The sequence below is a fragment of the Alternaria ventricosa genome (assembly GCF_023758065.1).
Source record: "Alternaria ventricosa strain BMP 2768 chromosome Unknown scaffold_18, whole genome shotgun sequence".
NCBI classification, from domain to species: Eukaryota; Fungi; Ascomycota; class Dothideomycetes; order Pleosporales; family Pleosporaceae; genus Alternaria; species Alternaria ventricosa.
The window spans coordinates 230,099-252,461 of NW_026055698.1; the positions used below are offsets into that span (position 1 = coordinate 230,099).

The following is a 22,363-nucleotide window of genomic DNA, read 5'->3' on the forward strand; positions in this document are numbered from 1 at the left end:
AAGACGAGCTAAGTGAGCGGCGCCGATCTTCATACGTCACAACCCACTCACATCAGTCACCGCCGCCAAATCCATCAGCACAACGTCGGACATTCTTGCCGTAGATATACCCATCTTACAACTACAAGCGAATACGCTGTCAGAGCTTTCCGCCCTAACAATCTTCCGATACCGTGATGTACGGCAACGTCTTTCTCACGTAATGACGATGAACCTGGAGAATTGGCAAGTGCGCTCGGCCGGAGGCACTACCACTGAAAACCACCGAGATCCGCTACCCTAAACCATGCGGTGACCAGAGAGTCATAACCATCGCGATCAGCACTCAGCTTGCAGCAAAGACAATGTTGGCTGCTGCTGAGGAGAAGCAAACCGCAGCCATCATCACATCTAATTCGCAACTCGCCCAATCAGCATATGCGGCCTAAGATCCCGACAGCCATCCAAGATACGACCGACGTCATCATCGACCGTTGTTTTGCTTGAGGCATCTCAAGCGATCCAATTCCGTTGTAAGAAGTGTTCGCATCGAGGTGTATCGTGATGTGCAGAGCTCAGGTGTCATTCCGATGGAACGCCTATCATGCACGCGCGTCAACGGTCCCTTGTCGTTACCGGATCTTTACATCCTGAACTTTGTGGGGTAGCGCCATCGGCTCCGCGATCCCCCAATAGTGCAAGCCACGGGCCGCTTCAAACAACGAAATTTTCTTAATAGCCTTGGTAGGCTCTACCTCATATCTCGCTATGCATCCCACGACATCCGCAACGAATGCCTCTTAGGACTTCCCATGGGCGAAGAGATCGCTCCACCCCAAGGTTTCGGTGCTTGGGGTCCGTTTGTTCGCGACAACTACCGCCCTATACGTGTGACTCGCGCAGACATAGCCGTAGCGGCTGCAGCGTTCGGTCTGACCATCTTCTTCGCCATAACCGCAGGCTTCATCGCCATCAGGCAGACGAAAGCATGTCGGCGCCCAAGGACCAGTATCTATATTTGGATGGTTTGGCTGGAAATCGCGGCTTCGGTAGCTCTCGCCATCGAATGTCTGCTTTATCTGTTGAGGATTATAAAACCTAGCTTTTACTTCTTCTTCTCTGTCCGCAAGTATACCGTAGCCTTGGCATCTGTACTTGGCTGACATCAGCAGTGCTTTGCTGGGTTTTTCAAATTCAGTTACTGCCTCAGGTTATCATCAATCGCATTCGTATCATCCTTGGGGACCGGGTCAAAGGCCGGCGCCTCGTCGCAGGCGCCGCAATCTATGTGACCTTGATCAATATCAGCGTGTTCATCATCTGGATACCTGCGCGGCTGCAAATAAGCTCAAAGTACGCCTGCAATCCGGTTTTCACGAGTACGCCCACTAATGGACGCAGTTGGGTTCGAATTAACGCTATTTGGGATCGCACCGAGAAAGTTTTATTTCTTCTCCTCGATGGATACCTCAATTGGTACTTCATCCGCGTCGTCAATGCGGATCTGGTTAAGAACGGCTTGAGCAAATACAATCGCCTGGTCCGTTTCAACAAGCGCATCATTGTCGTCTCTCTCTTGTTGGACGTCTTGATTATTGGCGCGATGAGCATCCCCAATGGATTTGTGTGAGTTTGGCTTACTCAAGTGCACCCTCGCTCAACGCGACTAACTTATACAGCTACGCTATGTTCCATCCTCTTGCATACCTGGTCAAGCTCAACATAGAAATGTCCATGGCTCACCTCATCAAGACCATAGCCCTAGGCAGCCCGAACCCTGGTAATGACCCTTCACGACTCTTGACTTTCTCGTCTTCGCCCGGTGAAGACATGTTTAATGCCGATCTGTTTGCGGAAGTACCACAGCAACGACGCTCGCTCATTCGCGGTTTGTTCGGCAGCGATCATATCTCGTTCTCCCAAGAAGATGTTCGCATGCGAAAACCGGGAGATTCTTCTACAGGTAGCACGTCCGTGCCTGACTACGAACTGCCGTCTTGGAAACCTAGGGCGGAGAAGGAGCCTGATATGATCGGCAGCGATAATCGCAGCTCTGAAGCAAAGCACAACACGAGAAACCACCAAGAGAACTGTCGTCAGGAGAGCAAGGTGCCGAGCAGGACCAGAAGTCTGGATGGAGGACCAAACATCCCCATGCCGGCGGCAGTACATCTTCCTACTCGAGCAAACATGTCGGAAGCTGGTTGAACCATTCTTGCGAATCGCTACATTCATCACCTAGCAACTACTTAGACCAGGGGCACAATCCTCATGACGCTAGTGCTACGTCTTGTTGCCGACTACGAATCGCACCGAGCCCGCTCAACGCGGTCCGCGACTATTGCCCTACCGGAGGGAAGGGTGATGAGATCAGTGACGCTACTGCTTTTGAAGCAAATGGCATCGCCTCAGCAAATCGCCGTTACGTACGCCCCTTGGTCGTCATGTGAGAGGTGCGAGGCTGCATGCAGGCTTCTCATGTCACACAGCGTCTTTGTGTCGCTTGAGCGCACGATGGTCATCTCCAAGGGCATAAGAAGGTGGCGCATACACTTATCAGTCCTCCACACGACTTTGCAGATGCTGAAGTAATGCGCACAAATACCGGAGTTCAGACCTGTCGCTCATTGAACGACAAACTGTTCGGATCAGGGTAATTGCTATAATATTGGGGGCTCTTTCTACGATATTACCACACAACACGTGTCACGGGCGGCTGCTTGCCCGTGTGGCCTTGGGAAGATTCCACACAAACTATTGGGATGGAGTGCAACAACGCATACGTACCGCAATACCCCTGATCTAAACTATTCTTTCGTTTGGCCGCCAACCAAGCATAAATCGATTGGTCAGACTCGCTCGTACAAGCGCTATGGGTACTTACGGCTGTGAAACAAGCATGCTGCGAGAGGAAACATGCGCGTGGTATACCTAGCCGATAACCGAAGACTACTGACTGAAAGAGATTGTCTTCCCGCTTGGTACTCCGTGTTATGATGTTGCCTGGTAAGAAATGGGTAGCACGCAGGTATCACGAGAGGACGAATCAAATGATTGTTTGATATCCCAATATAAGAACCGGCATCACCCCTCCGTGCCGGCTGCTGATACTTCCTCATACACCCCCAAAGCCACCTGAACGTGTGACTTATCAATCGAGCAACTCCACCAACGTTCCGTACATCGAACTCACTGAGTCTCAACATGAAGTACCATCTGTCTTTCGTCGCCTTCATCGCCATCGGCTTTGCCGCTGCACAAGGCATTGAGAAGAAAAGGTCGGAGTCAGATCTATGTATGTACACCCCTCCCATCCAATCATATCAATCCCCAAACTGACAACCTCAGATTCGGTTCCCGCCCCTGACTCCGTGCACGCAGAGTCAGACTACCCTGCGATCCCACCGCCTGTAGATCCTACCGACATCAGCTCCGCCGACTCGTGCTCTACCGCCCTCACCACTATCACGACTACGCGTACCATCTCAGTCATCACGCAAATCCCTTCCAGCCTCGCTAGTGTCACCGGTACCGTCGACCTGAGCTCCTCCGCGCTTTCTCAGTCAGCACCTTTGGCGAGTGAGACTGGCATCATAGAACTCACTACTTGGCTTGCGCCCCAACCATCGAGCGGTACGGCCACGGATTTCGTTCCCGCCCCGAGCAGCACCGCTCCTGAGGGTGAGGAGAGCAGTGCTGCGCCTCCGTATGCACCTGTGCCTACTGCTAGTGATACGATGACGGACACTGTGAGCGTTGAAATCCCTTCGTCCACGTCGAGTGCATCGGGTCTGCCGGGGTTTACAGATGCTGCTGGGGCGGTTGGGGTGCCGGTTGTCGCTGCTGGGGTTCTTGCGTGGGCTGCTTTGGTGCTATAAGAGTGAGGTAGATGTAGTCACTTGGTAGGGATAGGCGAGGGTAGATAGTGATGATACGTAGATATAGTATTCATTATCAGCTAATTGAAGGAGCGTGGTTGCGATATTGAACTAGACCCCCGTAATCTGATCAATGTTTTCGACACTTCACGTTGGCTCCGAGCCATAGTGCAGGCTGTTAAAGTGAAAGACAGCCAAGTGGCTGATGTTCAGTGCACCCTATATACGATGTGATATTGGCCTACACCTTTCGTCGTCCACCAAACGAATCGGCGCACGGCTCTATAGCACCACTTTATCCTTGCCAGTTGGGGTCCTCGGCCTGAAGAGCACGAGCGATAGCCTCGTCGTCAGCCTCCTCAGGGTTGATGCCAATGCGTGCCTCCTCGCCAGTAAGAGCAATGGAGCCCTGCTGTCTGCCAGTCATGCAGCAAGAGTAGAACAAGCTAGCCCACAGGAAGACCCTAAGTACGCACTCTGATCAGTACAGACACTTGTCGTATCGGAAAATGACGACCTACCAGTTGAAGAAGTTTAACCAAAGCAACAGTCCCTGCCACGTGTTGATCTTGACTCCGCTAATCCACAGTCCCCGCTCTCCAGCAAAGTGCGCGTCTCCCTTTGCTGGTGTGCTAGCAATATGTCCAACGAAGCCTATGATTGACATGCCAATCGCAGCCGCCATCTTAAAACACTGGTACTTGATATATCTCTGCTTGGAGAGGGTACCCGCGACGGCACGCCTCTGTTCTCGGCGGACGAGGTAGACGGTGGTTATGGACGTCAAGAGCGGCGTGTAGAGGAGACTCAACGTGAAGAGCTTGCGCTCCGATGGGATTACGAGGGTGAAGAAGGCGGCGACCACGGCTAGGACTGCGATGCCCATTTGGCAGTTTTGGATGATGCGCAAGCGGGGAGAAGCATCGCGAGGGAGGGCGGAGAAGGGCCCGAAGCTGGTGGGTAGGTTCATGGATGGCATCTTGATGGAAGATACGCCGTTACTTTCGTGGTGGTAAATGATGTGAGGACGCAGATGTAAGCACACGATGCGGGCCTCGCAGCCTTCTTTATCGTGGGGCTGGCAGCTTCACCGGTTGCGCCTCAGGAACAACGGGATGCATACCCCTGCCAGCCACAGACCTCAGAATCCCAAAATTGGCATCTTCCTATACTCAAATCCGCGCGCCCCTGGTGGGGAGGTGGTGCGCGATTGGGCCGGGTGCCTGGAACTGGGGCGCGCGATACCGCAAGCGTGTCGCGTAGTTTAGGCGGCCAGCCTGGCGTAGGCGGACGTCGTGTCAAGCTGTCAGCACGCGATCTGGTTTTTGGCGAGCGAGGCTAGGAGCGCGTAGGTGTTGAGGTATTGAATATGTAGCCCGGCGGTCGTCAAGCTGGTGGTGAGAGATGCAAGCCATTCGCTTCTTGGTGACTGGATAGGTCCTGGGTCGTCAGCACTGCGCTCAGACTCGAACAATGCAATGAAGGTATCAGCCGACTGTGTGCCATCGCCATCACTCGAGGCGTTTAAGTGAACATTGTCGTAAGACTTGCTCGTAGTTCCTACTCTTGTGATATCTGCATTTACTTCTGCAATCTGAGTATGCGTTGTTTCCGCTAAGGCGCCATGCTCTTTGCGCCTCAGGCAATCACCAATACGAGATACTGGATCATCGGTAGCGTTAGAGGTCTCAAACACCAGCATCAAAAGCCACCCGTGGTTGCTGCTCGCATGATCAGGTTTCGAGATCGATGAGGGATTCGACCAGATCCTCTCGCACGCGAAGCGGCTCATCTGCGCCAGACATGGCATGAACTGAACTGTCCTCTTCGTCGGGTGATTGAGCGCATACAGATACTCGGCAGATGCGAGATCTTGGACGCGTGAAGTCTCGTACAAGGCTAGATAGTCATCCAGACCATCGCTGGGGTTGTGTGCGCGGTAACGGCGCGCGCGTTGGAAGCCCGGGAGGCATACACGCTCGGGCAGGTGCTCGTTGGTCCACCAGTCGTTCAGAGTATCCGAGTTCACTGTAGTAGGGTCGATGGTTCCCCATAGAATTAGGATCCATTAGTTGTTTGCGACGAGACTGAGGGAGATGCCATCTCCTGCTAAGGCGAGTTGAGCGGTGCGGGGTTCACGACGCTGGCCAACCTTGGGTTGCTGATAATACAGCTAGCCGCAATTTCAATTGATACGACTTGTGCGTATGTCGGAATATGGCCCAAAAGACCTAAAGGGAGTACTTTGCCCAGGCTGGTGTTATTGCACGCGAGCAGTGCTGCTCTTATCGGACCTTACTGTGATTGCCGAGTGGGGCAGCTGCCGGTTGTTCCTGCAGTTCTCCGCACAACGATCATCACACGTCTCTCCCTTCCACCAACCTGCCCTTGTCCAACATGTCTAAGGGGGTGACAAAACGCTCTTCACCATGCGACAAAGCCTGAAAAAGTCGATGATCGGCAACACGCACGTCCGTCCGACGGTCGCGGCCTGAAACTGCCATCACCCAAGTCTCGGCCGGAGAGAATAACGTCTCAGTTTCTGCCGGTGCCATGAAATTCTCGAAGGCTACGCGCTTCGCCACGGCGCGGCGCACCGCCAGATGACCTGCTCCTCGAATCGTGCAGCAGCTTTTACGGCCGAGGAGAATTAAAATTTCGCTCACTTGCATCCGTAAATCGATAATGCTCGCGCCAAAGAGATTCGCTACATCCTAAGCGTACATCGGATCGGTACAAGACTCTCCCTTTGGGAACAAACCGGAAAGAAACAGTCCCTTGCACTGGATCCACGATCTTCGCGCGTGGGAACCGGTGAACAACATTCGGGAACCACGTCAAGCTCTTGTCAAATTCATCTATCGGCACTATGAGCATGACAACGCACCCTATGCCTGCTAGGTTTGCAAAATTAATTGGCTGGATAGCGCCGCTGGATGGCATTGTCTAATTTCCCACAAGATAACCCACACGGCTAACGCAGATCGACACTAGCATTCAGCCTGTCTGCGGCAACTAGCCGAACAAGCCTTGTTACCAAGGTCAGGGGAAAATATTAAGTAGCAATGCGCCTCCTCGTACGGGCGTCTGCACGCCGTCAAGCCTCAGCTCCTCGTATCGTCAGTCGTTTTCGCGACCACACACTCGTTTATACCCAATCCAGTCATTCTTTGTACTTGCGCAACTCCGACCGTTATACCCTAATCTAATCCTTGTTCTTTTACGAGACCCACCAAACCCACCATGCGTCAATCTATTGCTATCCTCTCCATCCTGGCAAGCGCGGCTTGTGCTGAAGACGTCGTCAGCTTCTTTTTCCCCGGTGGTACGTCACTCTAGTCCGAGGAACACCGCAGATCAAAGTCTAACAAGCGCAGGCTACGACGGCATCGACCCTGTCGCAACCATCAACACCGCCAACCCCTCCACTACCGAGTTCCACATCGCCTGCCCCACGGGCGCCGACGATAGCGAGTGCGGCTGGGGCCCAGGCCTCGATGTCACCATCCTCTCGCAAACGCGCTTCCAAGCCCAAATGTCTACCGACACGATTTCCATGAGCCTGGGATGCGACTACAATGAGAAGGCAGTCGAGATGACTTGCACGGTGAACCAGCTTGGAGGCAATGACGATACTGGCGGCAAACCCATCACTGCGACACTCTCCAGTGATGACGTGCAGTTCCTTTCTGCGACCGTCGTTGCTGGAAACAGCCTTTTGACTCCTGCTGCAAGTGCCGCGACCAGCATGACTGCCTCAGCGCAAGCTGGCAGCACTGTTGCTACTACTATGAGGAGTGCTAGCACGGGCGCGATGACACCCAGTGGATCTATCATGCCGACTAGCACCATGGCTTCTTCGGCTTCAGCGTCTGCCAGTGGATCTGAATCGGCATCTGCGTCTCTGCCCGAGAGCACCGGTGCCGCTCACAAGTACGGCATTGAGGGCTCTGCGTTGCTGGCTCTTGCTGGAGCTGCTGCGCTGAACTTCTGGTAATGCGCCACGGGGTCGTTGGTAGATGATAAATAAATGTTAACGAAGAGCGTCATTGGCAACAAAGATGCGATTTATCAATTTGTCAGAACCCAACCGCAACCGATGTGTTTTCATTTGTGGCTTACTAACTACGCTATTGCAGGCTCCTCGTTACCTCTAATCATCGATTTGAAAGTGTTTGTTTGTCGATAGACGACCAGTACTCACAGGAGGACAGCCCGGCTCAGAGCGCCACACAGTCCACACATCCTGCTGAGTTATTGCATCCCGAGTCCGAACGTTCTCCAGCACGACAGTAGCAGGCACAGGCCCTTCGATGAACCGATGCAACTCAACAACACGCAACCTATCGAGGCGGTAACCCAAAGCACAACCGCAGATTTTCTCCGTGAACTTGAAAGCCATCGCATCTGCTGGCTGGAAGACAATACGTTCCATCGTGTGCGGCGCAATGCCTCTCGTAAGGAAGTACGCTGAAGAGGTCAAACGAAGCGTGTCTAGATTTTTGAGCTTTCTACACAAGTACCTGAGCTTTTTCCCATTCTTGCGCTGTAATCTCCCGGTTGGGTTGACGCTGTCGTTGCAATCCCAGAGGATAGTCAGGTCCGTGATAGGCGCGATGTCACCCTTGAGGAAGTTTACGAACGGGTGTCGCCCGTTGTAGTCCAGGGTCAGATGTGTGAGACTGCTCATGTTGATACACAACCAGTCGAGGTTAGCAGAGAGAGTCAAACTCTTTACGTTCGTCATGCTCAGACCTTGACTTAGCCGACAAATGCCAGTTTCTTCCTCTCGCCTGAGAAACCAGCCAAGATTGCCATACACGTTGTTGGAACTAGGAGCTGCTTTGGCGTAGATCTCAATGTCTTGCAGTTGGGGCAAAGACGCTAATATCAAACTTGCGACCATGAGTTCGCTCGGGCAAGAGAGACTTTGGATCCATCGCGCGTGACCTGCGCCGGATCGCTGGGAGCCATCGGGGAGAGTGTACATGATGTCTGCCATCTTTGCTGCTAAGCTGCCTGGGATATGGTCCGAAGATTCGCTTAGGTGCTGTAACGGCCGTATAGGCACACCTTTCCACAACCATATGGCTAGACTGCACACATTTCTCACGAGGTCAGGTCGCTCGAGAATGGTGCGCAAGAAATGCATCGTCGGTGATGCATAAAAGCCGTCGTGTTCGCGGTCTTGTAGTTGACGGGGTAGCGACACATTTTTGAACAGCGATTCTTGAGCAATCGGCGTGAGTCGCTTGCAGGTCAGTGCTAGACTTAGCAGTGGTTGCGTGCTTTCTCTGTGTTTCTGGCGTGTCTCCGCGGCACTCCGAGGGACTGTAGTTGTCGGCGTATCTTTCAAGTGAAAGGCAAGCGAAGTCGTCGAGCCATAACCATCTTCTTTGGAAATCTTCACGTCGGGCTCTAGGTAGCTGGTGATCTGGAGAAGGAGTTCGTTGGGAAGGTCGAGAAGCGAGGGTTTGCTAGTCGTAGACATTTTGATTTTAGATGCTTAGCAAACTTGATCAGTGTCTCAGAAGCTGGAAACGTAAAGGAGGCATCGAAACGATCGGCGAGGATCGTATATACGAAGGAGTGATGGGGCAAAAGACGTTTTCATGTTTCACAACGCTCTTTACACGCAATCACTGTAAAAGCTCACTGTCGTACGCTTGTACTGTAATTTAAACCATATAGATCTCAATCTCGCACTGTGAGAGTCAACAGTCTACTTCAGCTGCTTGGTTTTGTCTTGCTTCGTACTCCTTCCAAAATCATGCATTTTGGATACTTCCTCTTGCCCGCGCATTCGCAGTTAGGACGACGAGAGTCGCTACAGTCAGGTATGCAAACATGTCTAGAAACCCAAAGCTCATGATGACGCTAAACCCCAACACAGCATACACCAGCCGTCCGTACACTAGAAACTTCAACATATTTCTACTGGACCTTGGAAAGTGTGTTTCATATGTCAAACGAGTGAACGCAAAGCCTGCGATCAAGAAGAAAACGGCCGGTGCGACATCCTCGCCAGGACGCGCGTGGTAATAACCTGCATGCCCAGTTGCAATGTCGCGTAAAAGTCTTAATTCAGGGAAGCGTTCCATCAAACCGTACGAGTATGTGCCATACGCAATGTGCAAAGCTGGATCGTGGATAGCGACGTACGATGGAGGTGGATTTCCGAATCGCTGATAGGCCAGACAGAAGACCGCGATAGGAGCGACGATAGCGAATATGGGAAGGGTGATATATAGAAACGCGCGCGAGGCTTCGTCGTGCACGATAATGATTAATACGTCGAACCATGTCAGTACCTCCCCGTTGTACATCTTGATCTCGCTGCTTGATGCATCCATGTCTTCGACGCCGAACGGGGTCCATCCGAGTTTACGGTCGTGCCACTGGAACCAGGGTGTTCGACATACTCTGCCTAGAAGAGCAGTGTGTTTCGTGCGAGGGAGCAGTGGAAGGAGCTTCTGGCGACATAGGAGACATTGCTCTACATCGTTGGTGGCGCGTCGGTAGTGCTCGAAACAGTGTTGGCCAACAACGTGTCCGCATGGTAGCCTTATAGGTAGGCATTCGGGTCTTGAGTCACTTCCCTCCTCGTCGTCTTCTTCTTGGCTAAAGTACGTGCGTAGGCATATCCAGCAGTCTTGTTCGATAAGGTCCGTCGGGTCGACGTAGGTAAACTGGTAAGCGTATCGTGTGCTGAACAGAACATGAGCGAGTGACTTTTCTAGGGTGCTCATTGTGGAAAGTAAGATACCTGATAGTGGTAGAGTATTGGGGCCGCAACGAAAACGACAATCATTTTACCGCTATTAACTAACATATTGACGGAGCTGATCTTCACACGTTTGAGCATGTTGAAGACATGGTCTACACGAACGGAAGTTCGATCGAAACCAGTGCTGTAGAGTGGTGATTCGATTGTGGTAGTCGAAGGTAGCAAGTCATCATGGTTATGGAAGGTGTTTATCCTTGGAATTTGATCGGCGACTAGTATTATATGGGGAGATATTGACGCCAGGGTACACTGTTGACGCGAGTGCAGCTTTGTTAGGCGCTCCCAAGTTCTCCAAATCCGGTGAAGGAGCGGCAAATGACCTGAGATGTGCGCTCATATGAGGTGTATCGTAGCCCACTAATGTTGCAGTCGAGGTAGAGTCAGTGTTATGGTCCCGGCGAAGGACGAGTGCAAGGATGGAATTAAAAGGGTCCGCTGGCCGCAATTCGCGCACGTGGCCTGAGACGGTACAGCTCGGGCGAGAGGTCCGTAGAGGTTAGCAAGTTCCATAGTGAATCGCGTTACGATTGTGCAACTGCCAAGAGCTCTTTCCTCTCTCACCACCAGAAGCCTACCCGATGCAGTTGGCGTGGCTCAAGCGTGACTCAAGGCCACTGTGCAAGCGATATTGAACAATCCAGCCTTTTACACAATCAAAACCAACAGATCTGTACTTCCGGAATAGATTCAACTCACAACCCGCCGCCATGTCGCAATCCAGGACCGCGATACTGCGACTTCCCGATGAGCTCCTGGTCAGTATCACTGGCGGAGTCGAAATCGTAGACCTCCACGCTCTCTCGCTCACTTGTCGTCGTATGCGTCCAATAGCACAAGAAGGTCTTATCAAACGAGCGACTGTCGAGCCCGCAAACCTGTGGAAGCTGAACGCGATGTTGCGAATTCACCCAGATCTGGTCGCGTCCTTCACCCATCTTCGTCTCGGACCAATGACGATGGACGTTGCGCGTGATTCATACCGAAAACACTACACCGCATGGAAAATCAGCAGGGGTTCCTATGAGCATAGCACGACAGACGCGGAAAGATCGACAGTATGCTTTTTCGAGAGCATGACCGTTCTCTTTACTCTTGCGCATAGTCTGAAGGCTACATCCTTCAATGGAATGTCCGGCACCATCTTCGATGAAGTCAAAGTCGCATATCATGCGTTCGTCCATCAGAACAAGCCTGCAACCATATCAACGCATCAACCAATCCGACAAGCGAGATCGGATCTTCAAGCGCGACTCGAGGAGATCAATGTCGAAATTAGTCTTGTCAGTGAATATCTGCACAACAGTCTGATCATGGGCCTGGACCCGGTAGACTTTTCGAGTCTCAAGCGGCTGGTGATCCCATACCACTACCTATTCGACAAGCTATGCATCCACGACAGGATTACGTTCGGACATCGCATTCGTGATCCAGCAACGGCTGAGCTTCGCCACGTACTCCCTTCATCCCTCGAGTCTCTCCGTACGAGCATTAGCCATGAAAATTTATGGCCAGGCACACAGTGGCTCGACAATCTGATAGCTGATGATGTCAACTTTCCAAGATTGCGCGAAGTCCAGCTGCTGTATCCGTATAACATCGTCTCCATGGGCTGGCATTATAGGTCTATTCCCTATTCCAACAACAAGGAGTTCCCGGCTGCGCTTCGGAGATGGCGGGCATCGCGTGTTGGCCTAACCACCGCTTTCGGCACTACTAAATTTCGCGAGATAGGATGGGAGGAACCGAGCGGCAACCTGACTACCGCCTTGGAGACCAGGAAACTTTACGCGGATGCGAGACAGCCAGAAAGACATTATACCACCGGTGATCTCATCCCTGTCATCGAGAAGTGTCTGGCCACTACACATGATCAGTTAGAGAAGGAACCTGAGATGATGGCAGCACTTGGCTATGTGCTAAGGTCTCCTTGATGCCGCCGTCTTCAAAATGTCCACAGAGCTCTCTATCATATGAATTGTCTAAGCGCTGCAGTGATTGGAAGGGGTTGTGAAGGCGATTTAAAAGGAATGATGATTTGAGTGTGTGAAAAGCGGTGGCAGCGGACACGCAAGGGCGGCTTTGGTCAAGCAAACTGCGCTGGACTCAGATAGCTAACAGTTTAGAGAGAATACAAAAGTGAATGGAAAATGGTCATGGGTATTCATAGTTATTTTGCAGTGATGTAGTGCCAGGCGTCGTGTCGGTGTTGTGAAGAAGCGATGGGTTGCTCACCCCCTTCTGCTGTTGCGCACGCGCCCTGACATCATTACCGGTCCCACTCGCTCCTGCCTCCCCTTCGCCATCTTCTCTCTTCTGGCCCCCCACGACACCAGAATCTAGGCCCTCTGACTTTCTCTGATGCTTGCCCCCGATACCCGCGCAGACGATCCCACGAAGCCTATTCCAGCTGCCAGCTTCACGTATGACGACATGTTCGCGATGCTGCGCAGGGGCTGTGTGGCCGCACGCGCTTGAGCTGAGGCGCACCCCTTCACGGCCACGAGACGCGACAGGGGCTCAGCAGCGCAACCGTCGCTCTGATGGTCTAGATTCCCGTGCGACGCACTCGATATGACGTCGATCGAAGCCCTGAATATACCAAAATGTCGGACAGAGCTGTCGTGCTCTAACGGGCTCGCATACCATGGGGCTGCAGACGAGTACAGGGCGTGTCTATGGGTCCAGACCGCCAGTGTCGTGACCGCAGGACCTGGGTATGATGTCGTTGTGGTGTGGTCACGGTAGATCAGGCTCACTTTGGCGCAAGGCATCTACTTTACGGTGTGCTTGTTGTGCTAGAGATGGTGAGATGAGCGAGGTGGAGAGTTTATGATCTCGATGGGAGAGATCTGGACTCTTCAGACCATGGCTACGTCGTTGAGGACGACGTTCGGTATACTTCGCGTTGCGCTGACTTCGAGTATACAAAGGTAAGCGTTGTACACTGACATGGCGGAGGCTATCACTATCAGATATATCACGCATTCAGACTCTCACTACGCAATCAGCCTCATATCAGCCTCCCCGCGTAGACATGCGCGAACCAAGACACAGGCCGTCCACACCGATCGAATCCAACCTACAAAGTGGTCCGAGCCTGCCTCCGAACGCCGACCTCAGTATCACAATGACACTTGAGAGTAAACCCCAGCGCTGTACGAAGAAGCATCGCGCGATCAAGCGGCCTGACGGTATCATTGTCGAGCATCCTCGGTATCGACCAGCAGGCACGCCGCAGAAGCCCACGAGGAGTCCCGAACGGAACTTGGTCTCATTAGATCACGTCGATACACAACGAAAGCACACACAAAGAGCAGGCCCGAACAGTATGGAGCACGACCTCATGGGTATAGGCATAGGTATGGACATGGACATTTCTGTTCGCGCCGTGCCCGTCGATGCTATGGGCAGTGACAGCTACACTAGACTGGGGAGAGGGAGGGGAGGATACAACGAGGTTGCACGCGAGCTCACACCTGTTCATATCATGGCAAACGGGTGCAAACAGCAGTTCTATGCCGACTTTAATCCGATGGCTCGCTTTCTTGGCGAGCAAGGGCCCTGGAGTCCTCACTCTACTCAAGAAGATACAGGAAACGACCATGGATCCTACTCAGCTGCAGCTTCCTCAGTGCCAGGATCAAAAAGGAAGGTGCTGTGGTGACTATCGGATCCACCCTCTCGGGCTCTCGTCTATGCAAGCCATTGCAGACGAGGTATATTATCCGGTGGTCGTGTGCTGGGTGTGTCTCGTTTAGACACTCACAGTCGGAACTCGAGTGCCGAACCGATGGCCGATGGTTGTATGGATTGTGGCTGCGATGCCGAGGATGACGACTGCAGGACGGGCCGGGGAATGTATGGAGCAGCGGCAAGCGATCACACATCTGCATCTTTCCAGACAAAAGCCCGTTTACGAGCGAGCATGCTGATTGCGTCGCCACTGAGTATATCAGCCAATTCGTAACCCTGTTACTGTTTAACTCTAACACGTGCTTGATATTGCCATGCGCGGCGTCAATACTACGCTTGCCGCAGCACCGATGAGATATGATTCATGATGCGCCAGTCGTCGCCAATCCTGCAGCAGTACCTTTCTGGAATGCAAGCTCCACTTAAGGGCTGTGCCGCGCTGGTTTTGCGACTGCATTCATTATCTATATCAGGGTTGCCCTCAACCCCTTCTCAGCGCGGCGAAACCCCAAAAGACCATAAACCCCTGTGCTACTCACTACAGCCACTAGTCGTACTTCCCCAGCAAGATGGCGGTACTTGATGTCGTCCAGCGGTTTTCAGATATCAACCCCTTCTTCTTCGCAATAGTCGGGCTAGCCTTGACAGCGTGCGCTATTGGCGCACTATCCTACTCGCATCGCGTCCCTGGGAATGCGCCACCTCAAGTCAAAGACGATCTTCCAGTCGTCGGGGCTCTTGGTTTCTGGACCCGAAGATGGGAATGGTGGAGCGAGCGACGCGACCAGTCCAAGACGGGAACCTTTTCTTTCCATGCTGGACCGAACATGATTGTTGCGCTTTCAGGAGACAAAGGACGCCAGCTATTCTTCGAGTCGAAAGATCTGGGCTTCACCGAAGGATATGCTGTACTGTTCGGTAACTCGCCCAAAGTTTCCAGGACCATCACTGCCGAGGATAATAATCTCAGCTTCAGCGCCATGTTCCATCGCCGTCTTAGCTTCTTCTTAAAGAACGACCAATTCCGTCGCAAACTACCGATCTTGATATCCGACACAAAGCAAGCTCTCGAAGCCATCAAGAATGAGCCCAGTGGCCGCACCAATCCCTTCGAGAGCCTGTACCGGATCGTCTTCCGCCTCACCATCCGCATGGTAGGCGCTACTGAGATTGCCGAAGACCCTCAGATGCTGGAGGAGGTTCTAAAGATGTTTGAGACGATTGAAAGCAGCTCTACCGCTACGTCAGTCTTGTTCCCGAAGCTCCCTTCACCGGCTCTCTTGAAGCGGAACTGGGCAGGAGCGCAACTCTATATGATGATCGACAAAATCATCAAGAAGCGTGCGGCAAGCGATGAAAAGCACGATGACGCGCTGCAGTACTTGCTGGATCAGGGTGATCGCGCCGAGAGAGTCGCTCAGTTCGTCGTTGGAGCGTTGTTCGCCGGTCTACTCAACAGCGGTATCAACGTAGCCTGGATGAGTGGATCTAAACCTGTCCATCCCTTGTACGAGTAGAACAACAGCTAAAGTCAACTAGGTAATGTCCTATCTCGCCACCTCACCCGAATGGCTCGCCAAAGCGAACGACGAAGTCCGCAGCAATGCGGCGAGGTACGCTAAGAACCCGAACGCACCCTTGCTCCAGCAGCTCGACGACGTACCTATAGAGGCATGGGAGGCCGATTTCCCAGTCATCGACATGTGTCTGCGAGACTCCCTACGTCTGAACCTACTCGGTACGGCTTTCAGGCGGAACATCAGCGGCAAGAACATACCCACGGGTAACGGCGACGAAGTCATACCACCCGGCGCGTTCGTCACATACGCCACGGGCGACATACACTACGATCCAGAGATCTATCCCGACCCACAGAAGTGGGATCCAGCTCGATACATGCCAGATCGTGCGGAGGACAAGAAGAAGGCAGCACATGGCTTCATTGGCTGGGGGTCAGGACGGCATCCGTGTTTGGGCATGCGCTTTGCGAAACTCGAGCAGAACATCATCACGGCGTACTTTATTGCTACTTTTGACTTTAAACTTGAAGACGACAGTGGCAATGTGCTTACTGTCGCTCCTTTGGTAGACCGCAATGGGTATTCCGCGCATAAGCCCAAGGAGCTGCAGTTCCTCAGGGTTACAACAAAGGAGATATAGGCGGCATACAGTCGGTAACTTGATGGGTGAGTGTGTTTTGGGAAGAGTACATCCCATCACCGCTGTCGGTCTTGGGCATGTGAGTGCCGTCTTTTAGGGTGGAGGTGACATGTTGCACCGGGATGCGATGCGATACTGCAATATCGAGCAAGGTTTGAAGCGACACGAAATGAGTATCCTTATACCTAAGCGTGCGCGTAGCTATCGTTCCTTATCTTAGTAGAGCATGCGTGTCAATGGAAAGAGCATTGGAACGAGTCACCTGCTTGTATACTAGCGGCTTGGCGCGGACGTGTCACACCCTCCTCGCATCTCAGTCAACAAGCAGCCACGGTACGTATGTTGCGCAACACACTTCCTCTATCTTTAAGCTGCAAAGCAGAGACGGTCTTTCACAGTAGGGAGGTCTTTCAGGTAACACCCCACTACATTCACTCGATTACGTCACGCGATAACTGACCATATGCAGGTACCGCGGTAGCCGCCCTTGTGACCGACCCACAGTACTCACATGCACACATGGATAATTGCCAGACTATCAAGTAATATACCAGCGCGAAAATCTGCGCTTCCACTCAACCACCCAAACCACGTCTCATCCTCACTTCATACCGCAATGGCGCCGATGACGCCACCCAGCTCTACTCCCAGGAAGCGACGCGTAGCGAGTCCTGCAAACGGGGTCAAGACACCACCCCTCTCAAGGGAATCCGCGATACCAGAATTTAGTCCCGAAGACTCCCAAGATGGCGACAAGCACGATACGTCTGCGCTGTTGGACGAAGTCGACACCCACCTTGTCCACAACAACGGAATGCTTCGCCTACCGTCCGAACTCCTTGAAATGGTAGCCTCCAATCTGCTCGACACTACGCACATCTTCAACTTTGGACTGGTCAACAAACGTCTCGGAGGGATTGTTCAAGCGACCATCGTGCGAGAGCTGATCGCGTCGGGGAGGAACATCAAAGGCTTCTTGCGAATGCTTAGCTATCAGCCGGAACTCCTCAACAAGGTACTCAGTATTAATCTTGGGGATTTCGGATGCAGTCATCACGTAGGCTGTTTCTGCGCGGATGAAAACAGTCTCGACCTGGACATACTGGAAGGTCTTGGCGCAGCCATCTCTACCACTACTGGACATACCCCGGACTGGAGCCGGGTTTGGGAAAGCAACGCCTCAGTCGGCACCGTATGGAGGAAGGAACCAGCGTTTTCCCTTAATCTTCTCGCGATGTCGTGTCCCAACATCAAATCGGTGACTGTTCAGCTACCAGAAGTGAGGCCATTTTTCTCCAGCCAACCGCCACGTCCGCTCTACCAGGCACCTCCAGTCTTTCCAGCGCTGAATTTTGAGATGCTGCCCGGTGCTCCATTCCAAGGACCAGCATTACCACTGTTCCAGGCCAAGCTAGAAGCTCTCACAATCGCGGAGAACACCAGATGGAAAGGGCCGCCCACCATCGAGGTTCTTGAGTCGCACGATGCCAAATGGAGGAATATGGGATCGCACATGATCACGCTGGCGGATTTCGCAAGATTGAAGCGGCTTGACATACCCATGGGCATTATTGGGCTCCCGGACGACATATTCTTGTCTTTTGCAACCAAATCCGATGCAGCACGTGTCAGTGATGCGCTCCCGGCTAAAAAGACTTTAGCAGAGGCACGTTCCAAAGTCATACCACTCACTATCCAACACCTTCGCCTGCGCTCGTGTAACAAATGGACGTTTGCTCTTTTGCAAAGAATAAACGAAATTCCCGTGAGCGACCTGAGACTCAAGTACGTTGAGCTATATTTCAAGACGCCGTGTAAACAACTCATCATACTCTGCAACGCTTTCGATCTGGGTCGACTGGATTACCTTGACCTACTTACAAGCCTCGGTCGCAAAGGCATCAAAGTGACCTTTCATAGTGGGTCCCAAGAGGTATCCGGCGGCATGCGTAAAGAACTCGAGGCGTTCTATCGTTTACGGCCTCTCGAAATGTGGCGTTGCTCAGGATCATCTGCTCCATTCTGCGAGTGGGCTCCAGAAGCAAGCAGACAGCCTCAACTGGCCTTTGGCGTCAGGATGTTCTTACGTCACGCTGACCACCACTCGCAACTCCTGAACAGCCCCACATTTGATTTGAGGTTGTGGATACAGAGTGCATTCTTTCATGGTATCAGGAGCAGCAAGTGGGATCCGCAGCTTCAAGAACCAAACAAGAAGCAAGCGACAATCGACTCTAGTGGATGGGCTGACAGGGCTCTGGGGAAGCGAACGTTCAGGCGACGGCTTTCGCCATTACTAAGTGAGTTTGGTATTGGTGCGATACTGACATAAGACTAACGCGCATGGCAGATCTGGACACTTTCCAGTTCACTCTCCGCTTCGAGCAGAAACTTGCGCCCCTCGCTAAAGAGACTCTATTCCTTGGTGCGAGCTTTGTCACCACGGAGAGTACGAACGCACAGTCCCCAGATCAGTATAGAGACTCGACCAAGAAATCGTGTGCGAAAGAGGAGCAGACAAAGCGGTCCAAGAAAGCTGAAATCACCGAGCTTGCATCATACATTACCGATAAGGCGCAGGGCTTGGACGAGGATATAGAACGTCTGCGGCTAGAATCTGTTAACATCCCCATGGCCGCCGAGTTCAGTGAGACATTGTGGGCTAGCGTTGCCTGGAAAATACTGCTGCAACCGAAGAAGAAGTTATGCAACAAGGACTGTTCGGAATGTCTGGGTGGTATGTAACGGTTAGATGTAGATGCACGGTATGCGCTATGAGCTAGGTTTCTAGGCCGACCTGTCTCTGCATAAGTTCAGGGTGGATTGTCGAGCTGTGAAAGATTCTAGATCGTATCCGTAGTTCCCCGGGAAGAGCACTGGGTATGAGATGCGGCGAAGTCATCAGCTGCATGTGCTTACTGCAGAGATCAGACGTGAAAGATACAAGCACGTGACACAACCGTGCGCTTCTTCCAAACTTCCAAACTTTGGTCACCCCGCACTCGATGTGACCCAACCTCTACCGCAGCACAAGCTCATTCGTATATTCTGGCAGCTTGTTACCCGTCGATGATACCCTATCGCTGCCTGTGCGCCAGTCAACCACTCATCGCCGCTGCCTAATTTGACATCTCAGCCTCGCGCCTACCCCACCATATCTTGCTACAGCCCGAATCTCTCTAGCCTCCCCATCATGTTCCGACCACCTGTATCCTCACATTCACCTCGCATACCTAAGACCATTGGCGATCTTCCTGAAGAGCTGCTTCTTAACATCGGCGCACAGTTCACGGATTTAAGTCGCAACTGTGATCTTGCAAGCCTTGCGCTTGTGTCCAAGAGATGGCGACCTGTCGCACAAGAATGGCTACTCAAAGAACCAAGGTTCAATCTCGCGTTTATCGATCGGTACATGTCAGAACTGGGCTACCGGTCGCACCTGCTCGGTCAGGTCAAGAGCTTAGAGATTTGGAGCAAGAGTGAAGGTAGGACAACCAGAACCCAACATACTACTCGCACTGGGGTACAAGTGTATCTCACCCAACCCAAATATAACGCGGTCCTTGCTCCGGAGCACATAAAGCAGGACGCTGAGTTTCTGGAAGCATGTGGGGTCATGATCAATCACTTCGCTACCAACAAACGTCATGCAAAGGATTGGCTAGAAGCTATCAGAGATGACATCGTCCCCGCACTATTTGGTGTCCTCATCTGCGCACTACCCAACCTACGCGAGCTAAAACTCGGCGACACATGGCTCATGGACTTCCCTCTCTTCGCGAGTACGCGGTCTGCATCTGCTCGCGCGAGTTATACACTACCATACGAGTGGAAGCACAAGTTCTTGCTTGGAGCACTCACAGCCAAGCTGCCTCATCTGACAGTCCTTGAGATACCGAGCGACATGACAGCGATAAGGTACTCCCACAGCGTGACCACGGTCTTCGACCTCCGCCGCTTCGAGAGCCTGAGGGAAGTCGGTCTGACTATGAAGGCGATACAAGGCCATGGAATCATACGACAAGGACTGCCAAATGCGGACCCAGCGGAGATCTTCCCAAAGACGCTGGAAGTCCTGCGCATCAGCGAGGCGACGCACATCACAGCCAACTTCCTGAATACGCTCTGTCTCGCTAAGAAAAAGCTCCACCTACCCAACCTCACGCGCATAGAAGCCTATCACATGGAACATCTAGACAACACCAGGTTCAGCGCCGAACTAGACAACTGTCTAGATCCAATCGACGATGTACGCAAAATCTGTCGCGACGCTGAGATTGCGGTGTATCTCTACTTCCCGCCGTGGACTATGTCGACGTGGGAGTCGGATGGTGGTACGCCGTGGCGATTGAAGGCCGAGCCGGATGTGCTACATCGTGCGGAGTACGTGTGCTGGAAGAAAGCGATGGGACCTTTTGGCGTGCATCAGGATCCGATGGATAGGGTGGAGGTTGAGTGGGACGCTGATGGAGATGCGGTTATGATCTAGAGTGTTGTTGGATCGGTGTATATGGTGACGGATGATGCGTGGTATTGCGTAGCTACTCTTGTTGTTGCTCGCGGTCTTTGTGCTTGGAAAGGGTCATCTTGCAGTGGGGAACAAGCAAAGCAGTCTCGCTCGCATGTAAAGAGCTGGCGTAAAGTGATTCGATCTGAATAGAGTTCAAAATTGCCATGGCAATATTGTTGCGTGCAATAGCTGCGAAGTGGAATAGAGAGATGTTGCGTGACGCTTCCCCTTCCCCTATCTTGATCTATGCCGAATCCGGTATAGCCTGCCCCAAATCGCGGCCCTGGAGGCCTAATGTCCCGCGGGGCCGAGTTTACAGCTCTGTGTCTGCCTGATTTGAGGACACACATTGTTTTGTCACGAGCAACGGAGGAGAGAATCGCAAACCTATTGGTGCGCTTGTCAAGTAGAAAAAGCGCTTGGAAATTCTCACTTCTGTGCGAGCTGATCACAATCCCCACAGTCAGACCTGAAAATACATTTCTACTTCCATCCTCCACCACTACGATCAAATGGCACCCGCGCGGAGGGATTGGTGCGACTCCGATGACTCCGATGACTCCATGGCTCAGTGTTTTGATTACCTGCGCATCGATCAGTCCTCATCACCAACGCGAAAACCAGATGACAGCCGTCTTCTGCGTTTACCCAACGAGCTGCTGTTGCGAATAGTAGAGTACCTTGCGCCTACCAAGCGTCTGCTCATAGAACAAGGGTATGGTGATCGCCCGTATGGGAGCAGATACGGAGCGGTCCGAGAAGTGGCACAAGAAACTGAGCAGGCGCGTTGGAGGCATGGGGCAGAACTCCAGAGTATACTTTTCACGAGTCTGACATGCAAGCGGCTGCTCCCAATAGCCCAAGCCATTTTGTATCGCGACGTTTCCCTACCTCAGCCATACCGCTCGCGGTTGCTGAAGACGAGGGCCCCTTCTTTCTTGGCGCCCTTTCTACGTACGATAACCCATCGGCCAGAGCTTGGCGTCCGTGTGCGCAGCCTGGCAGTCTGGTTCTGGCACGAGTCGCCAGCTAGGATTCCATACGACTACGAGAAAGACCGGCTCTGCAATTGTGGTAGCTGTGAGAAGAATCTGGGTAACATTGCTGAGTTACTCCAGCTATCGGTGGAGGAGAAGGAGTCATTCATGAAGAACTTCATTTCTCCTTCAGAGACCGCAGTGTGCGGCCTCGTTCTTGCGGCACTTCCCAAACTCCAGACCGTGGAACTGTACACAAGACGTTGTTTTGTAGAATCCCAAAATCCCAAAGATCGCTTCTGGGATTTAGCGTTCGACCTCACACCCTTGAAACAGGGGTTGTCACCCGCCAGGATATCGTCACTCGCACTTTCTACTG

General features: G+C 52.6%; 9 protein-coding genes across 9 annotated transcripts; 8 read left to right on the top strand and 1 right to left on the bottom strand.

The window, feature by feature from the left end:
- Positions 1 to 791: 791 nt before the first annotated feature.
- J4E93_008773 (uncharacterized protein) lies at positions 792 to 2,187 on the top strand (the record flags this gene model as incomplete). Its single annotated transcript, XM_049346671.1, has 3 exons — positions 792 to 987; positions 1,152 to 1,605; positions 1,659 to 2,187. The coding sequence occupies 3 exons, from the start codon at positions 792 to 794 to the stop codon at positions 2,185 to 2,187; spliced, it is 1,179 nt and encodes a 392-aa protein (XP_049196091.1).
- Positions 2,188 to 3,183: 996 nt separating this feature from the next.
- Positions 3,184 to 3,857, top strand: J4E93_008774 (uncharacterized protein; the record flags this gene model as incomplete). The annotated part of the gene is made up of 2 exons (XM_049346672.1): positions 3,184 to 3,274; positions 3,328 to 3,857. 2 exons carry the CDS (start codon positions 3,184 to 3,186, stop codon positions 3,855 to 3,857), a joined length of 621 nt encoding a protein of 206 aa, XP_049196092.1.
- Positions 3,858 to 4,152: 295 nt separating this feature from the next.
- Positions 4,153 to 4,743, bottom strand: J4E93_008775 (uncharacterized protein; the record flags this gene model as incomplete). The annotated part of the gene is made up of 2 exons (XM_049346673.1): positions 4,153 to 4,321; positions 4,379 to 4,743. 2 exons carry the CDS (start codon positions 4,741 to 4,743, stop codon positions 4,153 to 4,155), a joined length of 534 nt encoding a protein of 177 aa, XP_049196093.1.
- Positions 4,744 to 7,100: 2,357 nt separating this feature from the next.
- On the top strand, positions 7,101 to 7,854 carry J4E93_008776 (uncharacterized protein; the record flags this gene model as incomplete). Its single annotated transcript, XM_049346674.1, has 2 exons — positions 7,101 to 7,182; positions 7,235 to 7,854. The coding sequence occupies 2 exons, from the start codon at positions 7,101 to 7,103 to the stop codon at positions 7,852 to 7,854; spliced, it is 702 nt and encodes a 233-aa protein (XP_049196094.1).
- A 3,497-nt stretch (positions 7,855 to 11,351) lies between these two features.
- Positions 11,352 to 12,575, top strand: J4E93_008777 (uncharacterized protein; the record flags this gene model as incomplete). The annotated part of the gene is made up of 1 exon (XM_049346675.1): positions 11,352 to 12,575. The coding sequence occupies one exon, from the start codon at positions 11,352 to 11,354 to the stop codon at positions 12,573 to 12,575; it is 1,224 nt and encodes a 407-aa protein (XP_049196095.1).
- Positions 12,576 to 14,906: 2,331 nt separating this feature from the next.
- J4E93_008778 (uncharacterized protein) lies at positions 14,907 to 15,854 on the top strand (the record flags this gene model as incomplete). Its single annotated transcript, XM_049346676.1, has 1 exon — positions 14,907 to 15,854. The coding sequence occupies one exon, from the start codon at positions 14,907 to 14,909 to the stop codon at positions 15,852 to 15,854; it is 948 nt and encodes a 315-aa protein (XP_049196096.1).
- Positions 15,855 to 15,879: 25 nt separating this feature from the next.
- On the top strand, positions 15,880 to 16,497 carry J4E93_008779 (uncharacterized protein; the record flags this gene model as incomplete). The annotated part of the gene is made up of 1 exon (XM_049346677.1): positions 15,880 to 16,497. The coding sequence occupies one exon, from the start codon at positions 15,880 to 15,882 to the stop codon at positions 16,495 to 16,497; it is 618 nt and encodes a 205-aa protein (XP_049196097.1).
- Positions 16,498 to 17,113: 616 nt separating this feature from the next.
- J4E93_008780 (uncharacterized protein) lies at positions 17,114 to 19,242 on the top strand (the record flags this gene model as incomplete). The annotated part of the gene is made up of 2 exons (XM_049346678.1): positions 17,114 to 18,797; positions 18,848 to 19,242. 2 exons carry the CDS (start codon positions 17,114 to 17,116, stop codon positions 19,240 to 19,242), a joined length of 2,079 nt encoding a protein of 692 aa, XP_049196098.1.
- A 448-nt stretch (positions 19,243 to 19,690) lies between these two features.
- On the top strand, positions 19,691 to 20,986 carry J4E93_008781 (uncharacterized protein; the record flags this gene model as incomplete). Its single annotated transcript, XM_049346679.1, has 1 exon — positions 19,691 to 20,986. One exon carries the CDS (start codon positions 19,691 to 19,693, stop codon positions 20,984 to 20,986), a length of 1,296 nt encoding a protein of 431 aa, XP_049196099.1.
- Positions 20,987 to 22,363: the final 1,377 nt, after the last annotated feature.